Below are 16,410 nucleotides of genomic sequence, written 5' to 3' on the forward strand. Positions count from 1 at the left end.
ATAGCAGCAAAAGAGAGGGCTGACTGCATATTAATATTACAGTAACCTTCAGTAGGAAAGCACAATTTTAATCCACTACATATTCAGACCAAGATCCACATATAACAGGAAGTTTACTATAATTTGTCACTTGGTCCACTGGTCTGTTTTGACATCAGATTATAATTCTCAAATTAAATTTTCCTATCTATTTTTAAGACCTTATTTGTGTGTTTACATAATCCATTAGGTTTCAGAAAAAGCATGCAAATATAGGCTTAAATCAGCCTTTAAAATAATCAGGTTCGACATGGTCAAACTTCATAGACAGATAGGCCAGCCTACTGAACAAACAGCTTATCTAACCAGCTTTCTAAATCTAGCATTTAACATCATTAGCAGTGATGCAGGTTGAGACTGGGAACAATCACTTCTCAAACCACAGTGACAGGCAATGGACTGGACTGCCTGCTCTCATCTCCATCAGAAACAATAGGGGCAGTAATGGAGAGATGGACTGCGCATGAGGCAGATGGCAAAAGGGGGGAGGTTACAAGAAAATAAACTGACTGACAGAGAAGAAACCTTTTCTGTATAAAATGAATGTAAAAGATAAACACACTAAATGTTCCTGATCATTCAAATCAGCAGCCATAAAAGAGATATAATTCCTTGACTAGAAGACTTAGAACCAAAAAGTTATTTGACTATATTTTTGGCACTGGAATGAGTTTTCATTCGAGAAAGGCACTTTTTGCTTATTCCTGTCATAATAGATACTAGGTCAGTTTTTCCTGTAGAATGGTCCAATATCCCATCCTGAATGGCTTAAAAGGTCTACAGTAGTCTAAGAGGAGCACCCCATTCTATTGGCAATGCTTTCTTATGGAGATTCTACAAGCTGTGTGAACACAATTGACTGCCTGTGTCAGCAATGGGTGCACCTTACAGGAGCTATATCCATTAATTATAAGGGGATGCTTTTGTGTGTGTGTATATATATATATATATATATATATATATATATATATATATATATATATATATATATATATACTAAGAAAAGCTCTAAAATCTGACATCTGACTCTATTATGGCAATACTTTTTCATGATTTGCTTGCCATAGTTACATCCAGTAAAAGAGGTGCAGTTAGACCAAAGTAAGCTTACAAAAACTGATTAGCTTCGCAGAAAAGCTTCTGACTGCTCCACTCCCCCACCAACACGCCTTTGGTTTCTGGACTATCTGAAAAAACACCAGGAAGTGTAAGAGAAAGGGATCTGGAAAGGAAGGTGGTGTATTCCACTCCAGGAAATGTCTGCCTACTAATCAGTAAAGAATTTGGAGTTATCTTTCAGTTCTTTACTAGTTTGTTCTTAGTGTGCCAGATGGTTCTTCAAGGGCTCTTTAGTAAGGACAATAGTTCTATTTGGAACCATGAGTTCTATATAGAACCATTCCATGCCTAAATGGTTCTTTGCATGGTGAAATCGTTCTTCAGAGTGATGAAGAATATGTTGTATATGATTCTATATAGCACCAAAAAGGGTTCTGCTCTTGTTGTATTGTCAAGCTTGTAACAGTAGAAGAAACCTTTTTGGTGCTATTTTAGCACAAAATGATTCTACTTAAAACTCATTGTCCTATATAGAACCATTGCCTTTCCAACACTTGAAGAACCGTCTTTTTTTAACAGTGTACAATGGACGTGTGCCAAATAGGCCTTCCCAAACAGTCACTGGTGTAATGTTGTGTATACATATTGCCACTCAGGTTCACTGGGCGTGTTGTCGAGAAAAAAAATAAGCAAAAAGTGAGGAACGAAGACAAGATGTGGAAATTGATCGAAAAGGTTCGTCCCCGCAGTGGGTGCCAGCTTCCATATGGCGCCATTTGGTCAAGCTGTCAGTAGAGTCAGGCTGTGATTTGATCCGTATTGAAGGCCGTGTGTGTTGGGGAGGTCGAGGCAGACAGGCTGCTCCTGTGTACACACTCCAGATCCGGGAGCTCCACAGCGCCAAACTCCGTGTGTGTGGAGGCTACATTCACCCTCCCCTAAGCGAGGAAAACACCGGCAGCTTAAACTCCAGCACCAAAGGGGATTTCACGTTCCTCAGGCTGAGGTAGGGTCTTGAAAACTTGTTTTTCTTTTTGCTGGTTTGCTGATACGTCGCGTGCAGTTTGGCCGTCGTGAGATTAAAAGTACCTCAGAAACGTTGGGAAACAGTTTTTTTTCCGGCGTTTTCTGCCCCTTTCCTGTCCGTGTGTAATCTCTCCGTGTGGCCAGTTTACACTTTTGGTCAGGTGTGCGAAGATTTTATCGGTAAAAGTCGAGACAGGCCCTGTGAAGAAGACCTTTCTGTCCAGTTTGGGGGCACCTGGGCACGGCGTCTTCTCTCAGGTAAAGCAAAGAGGTGAAGAGGCTGGGCTCCTGTGAAACTTCCGTGTGGTGTGCTGGCTTTGAAAAAAAACACTAGCAAAAAGATGAAAAACGTCTAAAAAACAGACCCGTTTGCAGAAAGATGCTCGTCTGTGAGCAATGAAGCTGTTCTTCGAAAGTGACACGGCCTGTTTACGAGTCCCTCGGTGTGTAATACCCAAAAATAGAGGTGTGGTTTGTTCTAATTTGATCTTGTAGTAAGTTATAATCAATAAAATCTATGAGCCTGCTGTGTTCATTTTTATTTCATTTTGCTATGACCTGAATGGGCCATTGTTTATTCAAAATATTCCAAAATAGGCATTAAATAATTATTCAAAAATAATTCTAATAAAAATAAATTGTTTTAGGTAGTTTTTTAAAACTGCCTATTTGCCTGAAATAGACACCAGGCATAATTTTTTTTTGTGTAACCACTGGCCCATAGATTGTTGTTGGGGATCAGAACGCAGACTATGTTGCAGTGCATGCTGGGGACTGTAGTGTGTTTTAGGGTGAAACGGGCTAAAAATAGAGAATTAAAATAATTTCACAGACCTAAATAGGACTGTGTCACGGGCCTGACTTGACCCGCATGCCTTGTGTTTGACACATGGGAGTTAGACCAATCAAAAGCAACCAAACACCTTTTCTGTGACCTTACAACCACAACGGAGGCACCACATTCAGTGTTCAAACCTCAAGCCAGAAAAAAATTATATTATTGGATTAAAAAAAATCTCTCTATATATAGACCTAGACAATTAGCACATTTTTAGTCGCAGTGACATTATTTGCCAGAAAAATCACAATTACATATTTCCCCTGAATCATTCAGGCCTAAACATTGGCCATAGAAACTTTAAAAAAAAGATGAACGAGTGCTTTGGTCAGACATAGATCTCGCTTCTAGGCTACTCAATTTCTCAACAGATGTCACATCTGCCAAGCAATCGATAAGAGCACTCCCACAGCACCATTCCACACTAGGCCCAGAGGCAGTGAATTATTCTCATGTCACACTAGGGCATTTGGGGTGTTTTGTGGCCTCTGAAAGTAATTTGGTTCAGGAAGATGATCTATATGTAGCTTTTCTCCCCAAATTCTTCATCAAACAGTCCACAGTTTAAGTCAGTACTTTACAGCTTGTCAGTTTTTTGTGGATTTGAGAGAAGGATAAATGAGCAATTTGGGCCAATTTCTTTCCCCACACAGGAAAAGCTCCCTCCGATTAGCCTCAAATATACGGTCATGTTTGTTGGGAAATGTGTTTTACCCTCCTCCTGGGCCAACAGATTTAGGATGTCTGTGAGATAGTCATCACTCAGCCACTCACAACGTAATAAGTCCAAGCTGCTACCCAATGGTCAGTTAGCTGTCAGTTCCTTGAGCTGTGTAGAGCAATAAAATGAAGGGCTCATGTTTCTAATGAACATGTCTACAACAACAGGCCGGCGTATGGCCTTTTTTTATGGTGCCTGTTTTTATGGTTTTAATTTAGGCAGACATCTGCCATGTATTTGAACTGCCGAAAAAAGGAATCAAACCAACAGACCACAATTAAATCATCTGTGTTGTCTTCCTGACAAGACTCATTGCTGGAAAGGTTTGGATGATTAGGCAGAACAGAAACTCCAGTTGGTTTGTCCTGTGCACTAATAATGGCTAGTGGTTTCTGTTTTGAAGACCTCTGGATGCAGGCTGCCCACACACTGGACATGTGACTAGGCTTTTTTGGAGGCTTTAAAGCTTTCCTGCTAAGACCTGCTAAGAAAACAGCATAAGATCCTTGTGTGTTTACAGTAGAAAATGAGAATTAAACAAGAAGAAAAATACAAGGACTTAGTAAGAAAAACCCTCCATGTTATATGAAATCTTGTGTATTATTGCCTTGACACAAATCTTATTGCAGTGTTAATATGATCCTATATGATCTGCTAGAAGGCTCTTCTGCAAAATGTTAGAGAGGACTTTTTCAGCATGTTTCAAAACTTCTCTCATTCTGCTGTCCTCTTCCTTAAAAGTTTGCAACACCTTCTGCGTTGTAAACCGCATGTAGACTTCACACTCGTCATGCAGTGTTAAGTTTAACCGTCAAAACATGCTCCTCATAAGGAACTGCTTGTGTGTGAAAAGCCTTGTTGCATACATTTGCCAAGTTCTTGTGAGAAGAGGTTTCCTCAACAAGCAGGTGACATTTAATCCATTCTCTTGCTTCTTTGAACTCCACTCTCACAGGCACACTCCAGTACTAAGGGCCTGTCCCTGCCCCCTCCTAAACACACATACACAGACCTGTTGCCAGAAGCATGCGTTCACACAGAGCTCGCATTTATACGAGAGCTCTCCTTCCCTTCGGAACAATAGCGTCCGTGGGCACTCTTTGTTGTGCAGTAATATGTGCACCTCTGGAGAGGAGTCGTGCTCAGATCGCTCAGGCAGCCCTCTAATGGGGTCTGCGCGTTTTGTTCAGGAGCCCGTCACCATGGAGACGCACCTCGTCCATTGCCAGAGGCTACCGTGTGGCCCTCTGACTGACCAGGAGGGGAGGGTAGCAAAGGGGAGGAGAAGAGTGGAGAGGGGAGGGGAAGATGGGAGGTTTTTCTCTTCATGACTTTGAGCACTGTGGTTAGTTGGGTCTCTGGCTTTTTTTTGGAGATGACAGACTCTGGAGGCTATGCTCAGAGGGTAACAAGATATCCGGCTTTACACAACAAAGAAAGTTACTGGGATTGTACAGTTGATGTGCTTACAAAAATGGAATGTGAACGGAATTCAGCTGCTGATTAAGTTTCATGTTTTTTTGTGTGTGTGGCTAGTTTCCCTAGTCCTAAACTAAATTGGAGTGCCGGTGGTAAATCACCACTGGAAATTCTTTACAGTCTAGGCTTGGGCTTAATTTTGGATTGGGAAACTGGTCCTGAGTGTCTGTGGTTTGTAAACATAATAGGCAAGGTTGTGTTAGTTTAGTCATAACGTATTGACTTGCATCTTGAAATTTGTGTCAAATGCAATTTAGTATATAAATTGGTTTTTGTTTTGCACTTTTCTTAATTAATCGGTCATTATGAGTTAACTGTCTTAACATCTCCTGTCCTGTAGATGGCGACGGTGAGCGACTCACGCTTGCAGCAACAGCCCTCTCAGAAGGATGCGGCTGATCAAAACTTTGATTATATGTTCAAGCTTCTCATCATTGGCAACAGCAGTGTCGGCAAAACCAGCTTCCTTTTCCGCTACGCTGATGACTCCTTCACTTCTGCTTTTGTCAGCACCGTGGGCATCGACTTCAAGGTCAAAACAGTTTTCCGCAACAACAAAAGGATCAAGCTGCAGATCTGGGTATGTTTGAATGATCTTTTGCTTTGTCATACAGATACAATTGAGCTGGTTTGAAACCACAGTCAATTCTCAGTACTGGAACTCACAGCATCCCCACAGTACGGTTATCATGTTCCCTGTTAGTGATTACGTAGCAAGGGTGGGCGATACGGAAAATATAACATCATGATACTTAGACATTTTCACGATACATGATATGTACCACATTATTTAGTTATTTTGAAGTTTGAAAAGTTGTAACAGAAAGAAAAAATACTATATATATATATATATATATATATATATATATATATATAACTATATATAGCACAATACAGTGATTTTTTTTTTTTTTGTTTGTGTTTCACGTACTTCGATGCACTCAGTACAACAAAACAAGACTAATTATGCTTTCCTTGTAATGACACACTCAGTCAGTGAGCGTTCTGACGATATCCACGGTATACTCAGAAAAGCATATCGTGGTGTAATGTATCATGATAATGATATAATATCGTCATGTTGCTGACCCCTATTTATCTATTTATCATGGACTGCTGTGGTGCTTTTCTGACTGTTCCTGATTAGTGCTTTAACACAGTGGTTCTCAGCTCCAGTCCTGGGAACCCCCCTGCACTGCATAGTTTCAAGTACTCCTTGCGCCAACATATCTGATTGAGCTTATGAAGGCCTTGATAATTACCTGAGGGGTTAATCAGGTGTGTTGGAGCAGGGAATACTTGAAACTGCAGTGTAGTGGGTCCCCTACACATCTGCCCATCCTTGATGAAGACCTGGATGTGGTTTGAGTGAGATGAGAGATGTTTTGGGGATATATTTTTATGGAAAATATTTGGGTGACTATTGACATGTAGTGTTTGTTAGCAACGCTAGCCTCATATTTGGACACCAAATATGTCTTGGCTGATCAAGACAACATCTGGGGCAAGAGGGATATTTCACATAATCATTTTTGTTGTTTTGTTGTTCCGATATTTTTCTTGACAGACATTAAATCTAGTCCCAATGAGAGGAACTGTCTAGAAAAATAGAAAACAAACCAAAATGACTGAAACCTTGGATTATTGAGTGACTCTGGTGTTTTTGAAACTCATTTGAAACCATTATTCTACAAATGGTGTTTCATTGAGGACACTCAGCCTTAGTGATAGCATTCTTGAAAAATCTCTCTCTTCATGTCTTATCTGCAAAAAAGTCATGTGAAACTTGACCTGTGCAGTTCCAATTTGAAACACATTTACAGGTCTGAACGCACAAATCTAAGCACTCAGAAGCAAAATGCAGATATGTTCTTATCGTTCACTGTTGTCTATGTGCAGCATTTTTTTAGGTCACTGTTTTGATTAGTGCAAGTGCAGAGTCTCAGAAAGTCATAATTATCAGGAAGAGCTCAGTATGTGCTGTACCAAGCTTCTAGAGCAAGCAGGGTGTGGGAGTCAAATCTGTCCACTGAATTAGTGGGTTCTCATTGCCTCCCAGCCACAAATAATCAGCCTTTTGCTCAACTGACTGTGTGAAAATTCTTATACCATACCCCTTAGCTTTTCCTCTGCTTCTCTAGCCTGCTCATGTACCGCTGAATCATGAACTTAGTATCTGCCTCTGAATGTGTGTGTCAGTTTTCTTTCTACCATTTTAAATAGCAGGGAAGCTCAGCCAGGAGGCTGTAGGTTAAAGTGAAGCAGCCATGGCAGGTAGGCTAATTGATTTGCACTCTCATAGCTTTGTGAGTGCGGGGCAGATGAAGTAGATGGCACTGCTTTCAGGCAAGAGCCTCCTTAATGTGCTCAGTGGCATCCATCCAAAGCTGAAATGGCTCCATTGTTTGCCTATGCTGGCTCCTCCAGAGGGCCTGGAGCATGGCTGGCACAAACCACTTCCTGGCAAAGCCACACCCCTGTCTATTCCTCTCTACTGCCAGTAAGTTGGTAAGTAAGCATGGTGAGGGGCATCAAATGATGTAGGAGCCTTGCAGTTAAAGGCACAATGACTTTCACTTTCTGTCACGGATCAGCAGTGTAAGCAATAGTTTAGAGTGCTTCAAGTGTGCATGCAATTCCTTTGCTATCTTAAATGGGCAGCTCTTCTACCACCTCTTTTCATATAATGATGTTCAGATAATAATTTCATTGGCACATCCCATGTTGACTTGTCAGACAATTTGTACCTACAAAGACAGGAACACAGGAAAACTTTTGGGGGGCATTTTACTGGTCCCCATGTTAAATACAAAATGTAACTTTAATTGAGAAACTAAAGCTGTAGTTGTTGCAACATCTTTGGTTACTAAGATTAAGATTCAAGTTTGTTTAAGTTAGGGGTGGGAATCTCTAGGCACCTCACAATTTGATTACGATTCAGAGGGCTGCGATGCGATTATAAAACGATTATCGATGCATCTCGATGCATCTTTATTTTCTATACATGATTTCTATTTTCTTACTGTCTGAGGACTTGGCACTTTTAAAGCTAAGCATTTGTAATGATCCATAATGCATTCATGTCCAATATCTTTTATTAATAAAACAAATGGAAGTGATGTGGCAAGTGAACTGGAAGGCTCTCATTCGCTGCTCTTGTTTGGAGACGCTGCTGCCACTCATATGTGATAAAATGCGGTGAAATAAGATCCAGTGGTAATTGATGACCACGCTGCACATTATAGCTGTCCTACCCATTTTCTTTAGTGATTTTATAACTTCGGTTTTGGTCTCGTGGTAGAGAGTGGGTCAGTTGTGTCAGTAAATTATATGCGAGATGGGACGTGTGCAACATAGCGCGAAAGCCCTGTTTCTCAACGACTGAGAACTCGCGTGCAGACTGCAGGTCACATAGCCAGACGAAACCTCGTTGCTAGTAGCGAACGAAAAAGGAAAAGAGAAAGACAGACGAACATTTGGAGACGAATGGACTTATTAGCATTTATAAGCAACGTAGTTGGTTTCCTAATACGTTAAATCTGCAACGAGAGACTGTCAAACACTGAACAGTTGCGAAGATGAAGTCTCTTCTCTTTCTAATTTTCCCGGTCCACCTTAAATGGTGCCGCATTTACCTTCGGCGCCTCAGTCAGAATTTGGTGGAACGGGAAAGTTCAGCAAGAAGCTGGCGAATGAGAAACGACTTCAGCCTCGTAAAACACCCGAAAGCTGAAAGACATTTTACAAGAAACTATTCAACTTTTGAGGAAAAGTTTTCTGGCGGAGATGGAAGAAAAGCGGCTGTAGCTAAATCTTAAAGCAGAGCAAAGTAAGTCCGCGTTTTCGTTTATATTGTTTAGTCTATACTAGGACATTATCCATGTGTTGTGTGTGTCCACTGGCTGCCTTTATTATTGTTTCCTTTTTGAAGACTTGCTTTCAGAGTAATCTGCAGAAATATTATCCTATACCTCCAAAATTCAGTCTTTGCATTTTCTGCTTCTTCTGATCCAAATCATTCCAAACTCATTCAGTGACGTTGGGGTTTTGAGTTTTTTTTTTTTTTACTGGCAAATTGTGGCCAGTAAATTGTTCTGAGAACACCAGCAGCTTCTTTGTTTTATTTGCAAATTTTCTTCCCTTTTCTCTATTACCCGTTGTTCTTTGCAGCTACACATCCTTTCAGACCTATAGTGCTGAGTTGTCTTCTCACAGTGGAAAGATGGACAGAAACACCAAAACTGGAGCTGGATTTTCTCCTCTTTCTTGAAGATAAAGCTTTAAGTACTGTCACCCTGTTTACACCTGGTCACTTGATGTGACTAGCCTCTGGATTGTATCCTGATAAGATTTTAGCCGCATGCATTTATACTTGGTAGTCATGCGTCTCTGGTTAGTCGGATTAAAATCTGATTGCTGTGTGGGACGGAATATGCAAATCCGCTCGTTATGCGGCTACCAGTTGTTTATCCGTTCAGCCTCTTCCTGTGATGGTTGCCGCCTCAAAATTCATCTGTCCATATTGCTGTTAAGCATTTCATTTCATCGGGTCCCCAACCATGTGTGTCCTTCAAGATTATCTTCCTCACAGACACGCTTCACATGCCCAGCGACATACTGCATGGTGAGGCGTTTCAGTTGTAATGGGAGAGGTTTTGGTTGTCAAATGTGTCTTGGAGAGACGGATGCGTTTACACTCCTATGCCATGTGGCTCAAATGCGTCTCAGACCTCCTCTTCTTGGGCGCGTTTGCACTTGCATTTATATTTATTATGTGGCTTGGTCTTATCCAGATATAATCCTGATACTCAAGATGCATAAAGTGACCAGTGAAAACAGGGTCTGTTTATCTGATGATGACAGTTTTGGTGGTCCACCAGGTATTGCATGGTTATTAGTAGTCTCTTGGGAACTTGTTTTTTCATATACTCTCCTTTTGATTTTCCTCTTCCTTACGCAAGTGGATCATCTTGTATCTACTTTCCTCAGAAATATCTCCTAAAAAAAAAAGTGAATAGTTTGTACTTACTGGCCATTTTGAATGGAAATTAAATTCATTAAGGGTTGTCTCTGCCTTTTGCATAGAACTGTAGTTATTTGGAAAAGTCACATAAAGATAGGGTTAGTGTGAGTGTGAACATGAGTGTGAGAGAGTGAGAGATTATGCTGACATAGGGTGAAGTGTCTCCTTCACAGTGACATACCAGATCTCTGGGAGCGGACCATCCACAGATGGTTACGCATCACAGCTTTGTATCAGCAGAAACAGGATGTGACACGTTTGTAAGGCCATGATGACGTTCACGCTATTGAACTCTCTGTCATCATACTGCTTTATCTAAGGAAGAACAAATGCTGTTTTCTAATTCTATCTGTCCCTTGTTCTTTTCTTTGTTTATTGATGATATCTGTTGTCAGCTAAGCTGTTAACAAAAAGCCACCAGTGTAGGGGACACAACTATACATTAACAGTGGGGCTAAATCATACATGAAATACACTGTCTTGAATGTTAACCAAACTGTTATGAATTGTTTTACAGTGACATACTCTTGAAAAAAAGTCAGTTTTCTTAAATCATATGTAATAATTATATTGTGAAATATATTTATGTGAATGCATATGCCTTAGAGTACACCACAAATATTTTCTTCCAACACTTAGTTTAGCACATAGTTTAGTAAAAGCATAGTTAGCACTTTATTTGTTTATTTAATTTATTTATTCATTCTGTAAATGGGTTTTATTGCAGCTCATTAGTTGAAAATGCACACACAGGCTTAATGGAACATATCCAACCTGAGTGACCCTTACGTTACCTGGGCAACCTCTCCCCTCCCTTGTTGATGATGTCAGGACTCTTATGCAAATGAGGGGACCAGGTTTCCAGGCGACAGAGGGATAGTTGCCGTGCCAACATAGCCCCTCTACCTGTTTGATTACTTCAACTCTTCCATTTTGTAATGACTCTGATGTAAGCTTTGGCCGAGTGATGTTGAATTCCAGTGACACACAGGCCAACCGGTCGTTGAAGTGTTTGCTGACCAACAGATAACTGATAACTGTTTTAGGCCTTATTAAAGTACATTATTAGGGAGTTAATGTCTGCTATGATAAGCCAGAAGTGTTAGTGTTACTTTCTTCCCTGTCAGTTTGAGTCAAAGAAGGATCTGAGAAATAGGTGCCCTCTGCTGGCTAGCAATAGCAATTACCCTACTAAAGGACTTTTGAGTTCAAAAAGAGTGAAAGTAAAAGTGAGACTTAACATTAAATGAACCTCTCTAAACACCGCAATGTTTTTCATGGTAAATGCTAAATCTACCTACCATTACATGGCAATGAGGAGGCCATTTCTTTATATACCCACCTTTTGATAGCAAGTAAGGGGGGGGGGGCATTGTTTGATATATACACCCTTAGGTGGCAAATGAGGGGGCCATTGCATAATATTCAAAAATATAGCTTACACCATGGGGAGAACACCCTCTGTTTGAGACATGTTCTGAGTCACAGAGCCTTGCATTGCATGGTACTGAATATTTAGAACTGGTATTTTGTTTGTTTGTCTTAGGACACAGCCGGACAGGAGCGCTATAGAACCATCACTACAGCTTACTACAGAGGAGCCATGGGCTTCCTGCTAATGTATGATATTACCAACCAGGATTCTTTCAATGCTGTACAAGACTGGTGAGTATGTGAGGGAAAGAGTGTCAAAGGCAAAAAGAAAAAGACATGCAGACATAGATATTTGTTTCACTATATGTATTGTACAACTCTGTATTTAAAAACAGAATGCAATGATGGACAAATCATTTAAACCCTATATTTAATTGAAAATAGTACAAAGACAGCATATCAAATGCTAAAAATGAGAAATTTAGTTTTTTGAAAATTATATGCCCATTTTGAATATGATGCCAGCAACACATTTCAGAAAAGTTGGGGCAGGGGCATGTTAAACACTGTGTTGCATCACCTTTCCTTTTAACAACACTCTGTAAGTGTTTAGGAACTGAAGAGACCAATTGCTGGAGTTTTGAAGGTAAAATGTTTTCCCCTTCTTGCTTGATACAGAGTTTCAGCTGCTCAACAGTTCAGGGTCTCGTTTGTCATATTTTTGTTCCATGATGTGCCAAATGTTTTCAATGGGCACCCAGACTTTTTTTACGATGGAGCCATTCTGAATGTGGTTTGGCTTTGTCTTGCTAAAAGAAGTAATGCCTTCTTGAAAAAGATCTCGTCTGGATGGCAGCATATGTTGCTCCAAAACCTGTATATGTCATTCAGCATTAATGGTGCCTTCACAGATGCATCCCCATGTAATGCACCCCCACACCATTACAGATGCTGGCTTTTGAACAGTGCGCTCATAAGCCGGATGGTCCCTCTCCTCTTTAGCTCGGAGGATGTGCCATTTATGATTTACAAAAGAATTTCAAATTTTGATTTGTCAGAGCACAGGACACGTGTCCACTTTGTCTCAGTCCATCGTAAATGATCTCAGGCCCAAAGAGGGCAGATACTTACTTAGGGCTACTTAGTTTCTGGATCCTGTTACATGGTTTCTTCTTTGCCTGGCAGAGTGTTTTTAAATGCAGTGCCACCTGAGGGCTCAAAGATCACAACCAGCCAATATTGGTTTTTGGCCTTGTCCCCAGCATACAAAGATTTCTTCAGATTCTCTGATTCTTTAAAGATATTATGTACCATAGATGATGAATCACCAAGTTCTCTGCTATTTTATGTTGAAAATGTTATTTTTGAATTGTTGCACTATTTGCCCTTGCAGTCTTTCAAAGTGTAGTGAACTCTTCCTCATCTTTATTTCTGAAACACTCAGCCTCTTTGCTATGCTCTTTTTATACCCATACATGTTACTGACCTGTTGCCAATTAACCTATTTACTTGTGTCCAACAGGTGTTTTATTTATTTTTTAATTTATTATTATTTTTTTTTACACAACTTTACCAGTCATTTGTTGCCCCTGTCCCAGCTTTGTTGAAATGTGTTGCTGGCGTCAAATTCAAAATGAGCATATAGATTTTTCAAAAAAAACATTTCTTTGTTTAAAAATTTTGGATATTGTCTTTGTACTATTTTCAATTAAAATTAGTGCTTGAATGATTTGCACATTACTGCATTCTGTTTTTTTTTTTACATTTTGCACATTTTCCCAACTTCTTTGGAAACAGGGTTGTACAATAACAATACACAAACTGCATGTCTTATACTGTGAATGTGTCTTGGTTTTAGGGCTACTCAGATTAAGACCTACTCATGGGACAACGCCCAGGTAATTCTGGTGGGTAATAAGTGTGATTTGGAAGATGACCGACTCATTCCAACAGAAGACAGCCAGAGACTGGCTGATGAATTAGGTGAGAACGCACACACACCAGATACATAAACAGCAAACAGAACACGCCTACATCTATGCACTAGAGCTTATGTAGGCATATCAAATTCCAATGAAAGTTATTATTTACACCCTGTACTTTTATAAAATAAATCTCACTGTATTCTGGCTCCGCCCCCCGTTTCACAGGATTCCAGTTTTTTGAGGCCAGTGCCAAAGATAACATCAACGTGAAACAGGTGTTCGAGCGACTGGTGGATGTGATCTGTGAGAAGATGAATGAAACTATGGAAGGAGACGGTGGTCCACTCGGCAATCACAAAGACCCCAACCTACAGGACTCCGTCGCCGAGGGACACAGCAGTTGTGCCTGCTAAAGGCCAACCCCCTCCACATCTGTTCAACTTTTCAGTCTACCCCTTGCATCCCCCTTCTCTTGCACCTATATTTGCACATTACAGATGGAAGGTTAAAATTTCAGGCCAGACTCACTGTGTGATGAACCAGTTAGTAGCGGTGAGGTTTATACTTGAGTATACTTGAGATTTGGGTTAAAGTGTGAATTCATGTTCAGGAAAAGTAAGAGCCCCTTCACGTTCTCCAGATACAAAGTAAATCCATGCCTTGTTTTTCTTGAATTAGCCAGTATCTGCCAAAATGATATACTGTAACTTTACTTCATTTGACAAAACAAGTTATATGAGTACAACAGTCAATAAGCATGATGAGACTTGTAAGAATTCCTTCTAAAAGAAAAAGGGGATTCCATTATCCACTATCTATTATGGATTTGGCAGGTGAGACGTGAGTTCAAAGTCAAGAAAATTATACATTTTCTTTGTACCCAGATAAGGCCCAGAGTGCCCACACTAGCCCTTAAACCTTCCAACCCTTTCTGCAACTCATTGTATCTCCCTTAGCATGAGTTGAGACCACTAAATAGCTACACCAAACCTAGATACGTGGCAGCTGCCAGAGGTCCCTGTGCTAACAGCTAGCAGAGATAATCATCCATTCATCCACACCCATCCATTCTCTGGCCATCCTGCACTCAACAACCCCTCTCCTGGGCTCACTGCCACTCCTCTCTATCCCTACACCCCCTCAAAGGCTGCATCTTGGGAGAAATCTGTGGCTTAGCCCACAATGGACATGTTCTTGTCTCGTGCTAGATAGCCCCATATTCAACTGTCACTGTCACTCTGTACCCCACTTGGCCAGTGTTATGTGTCTCTTTTGTCTTAAAATGTCGCTTTAGAGGCTTAAGATGAATGTGCACATACATGCACCAGTGATCTGGGAGTTGTTGGATTGCATATATACATGAGTAATATCAAGGAAGTAAAACATTACAGAGTAATATGATAATTTCACACCAAATGTTTGGAATGGGAATGGTAAAATGCACAAAATAATGGAATTGCTACATGTGACTCACAGGAATAATTAGGCATGTTTTTCGCTGAACCTTTGACTTACTTTCCTAAACTTGTTAACCTCACTACAGACTACCTAAAACTCTTCTTGTTGTTCTGTTTATTTTTGTCACCAAACTGTTATTACGTTTAATTTCTCTGGTTTATACTTGCCCTTTTACTTCTCAAGTATTGACCCTATTCCTGTTACCACATTATCTTTTAATAATGTGTTGATGTTATTATATATTGGTAAAAGAAACATGGACAGTTTGGTGAGAACATTGCTCCACTGTACCTGGCTTAGAGAGAGGTGTCCTAATTCAAGAACTAGTGGTTATTCAGTCTCTGGTCATCTTTACATTTGTTCAAATGATGGCATCAGTTTGGAAGAATGTACATATTGTCAGATACCATAACTTGTACTATAGCAAACATGGGCTTGTGTAAGGCTTCCTGATTTTGAGAGTGCTTACCAGACTTAAATTAAAATCTTGTGTTTCAACCTGGTAAGAGTGATAAGACTGAAAGTAGAGAAGACTCTGTACCATCTCATCCAATCCACACCCCTTCCCTCTCTCATTCTATCACTCGCTCCACATACAGTGCCAACTGTCCGTTATGACCAGTTGGTGCATCTCAGTAGAGATACTCTGGTCTAACGTGTTTTTTTTTTTCTTCCTATGATCTCTTTTAATTTGTTCATTTCCCCCCCTCTGACCTGATTCTGAATGTTTTGTGTACTGTACCATGAATGTTATTTTGGTGCCCTGTTAAGGTGTAAGAAACCTGATTCACTTTTTTGTTAACACTAGCTCTTTTATGTTTAGCCCTCTTTTTTATGCTTTAAAAACTGTAAAAGATTCTTAGAAGAGGTGTCATGTTAAGTATTTAGAAGAGTATCATGTATTTATTCAAAGCCTCTGTGTCTGCTATTGCAATGGGACACTTAAGTTTATATTCACTATTAGTGCAGTATTGAAGGCTGACTGTATATTGATTTCAGGCTCAGACACTGTGGTATCCCAATTCATGGGCTTCAAAGTCCAGTCCTGGAATTTTAGAGTCCAGCACAGTTTGGTGATTTCCCTGCATAAATGCACCTGATTAAACTTAGCAGTTAGTTACAAAGTTTTGGTTGTGTTTGAGCAAGAAAGTCACCAAACTGTGCTGGTAACCAGCCTTCCAGGACCAGAACTGGACACCCTTATCCTAATACTCTGATAGTGAAGTGTGCTAACCAGAGCAAGCTACCAAACAGAAGCACCTTGTATCTTGTATCCATTTGGTGTTTTAAACCAGAAGTTGTTTTTTTTTCTGGCCAGAGGTATTTAAGGAAGTGTAGAAATAAATGTATGGACTGTTCGCAAAATAAAAATTATTGTTGAGATTGAGATTTTTGTTGATAGTGTGCTCAGATGTTTTCATAGCAAAGAGAGAGAATAAGAAGTGGATTTGACAGCAGGCTCAGCTGG

General features: G+C 40.2%; 1 protein-coding gene across 4 annotated transcripts; it reads left to right on the plus strand.

The window, feature by feature from the left end:
- Positions 1–1,068: 1,068 nt before the first annotated feature.
- Positions 1,069–16,329, plus strand: rab3db (RAB3D, member RAS oncogene family, b). Of its 4 annotated transcripts, none has more exons than XM_036589915.1 (6): positions 1,069–1,273; positions 1,755–2,104; positions 5,503–5,742; positions 11,732–11,850; positions 13,418–13,542; positions 13,710–16,329. In XM_036589915.1, the coding sequence occupies exons 3-6, from the start codon at positions 5,503–5,505 to the stop codon at positions 13,895–13,897; spliced, it is 672 nt and encodes a 223-aa protein (XP_036445808.1). In that variant the 5' UTR covers positions 1,069–1,273; positions 1,755–2,104; the 3' UTR covers positions 13,898–16,329. The 4 variants fall into 4 exon arrangements, with proteins under 4 accessions (XP_036445808.1, XP_036445806.1, XP_036445807.1 ...); XM_036589913.1 differs by having other exon boundaries at positions 1,258–1,313; XM_036589914.1 differs by lacking the exon at positions 1,069–1,273 and having other exon boundaries at positions 1,543–2,104.
- The last annotated feature ends 81 nt before the right edge of the window (positions 16,330–16,410 follow it).

This window comes from Colossoma macropomum, unplaced genomic scaffold, assembly GCF_904425465.1.
Source record: "Colossoma macropomum unplaced genomic scaffold, Colossoma_macropomum, whole genome shotgun sequence".
NCBI classification, from domain to species: domain Eukaryota; kingdom Metazoa; phylum Chordata; class Actinopteri; order Characiformes; family Serrasalmidae; genus Colossoma; species Colossoma macropomum.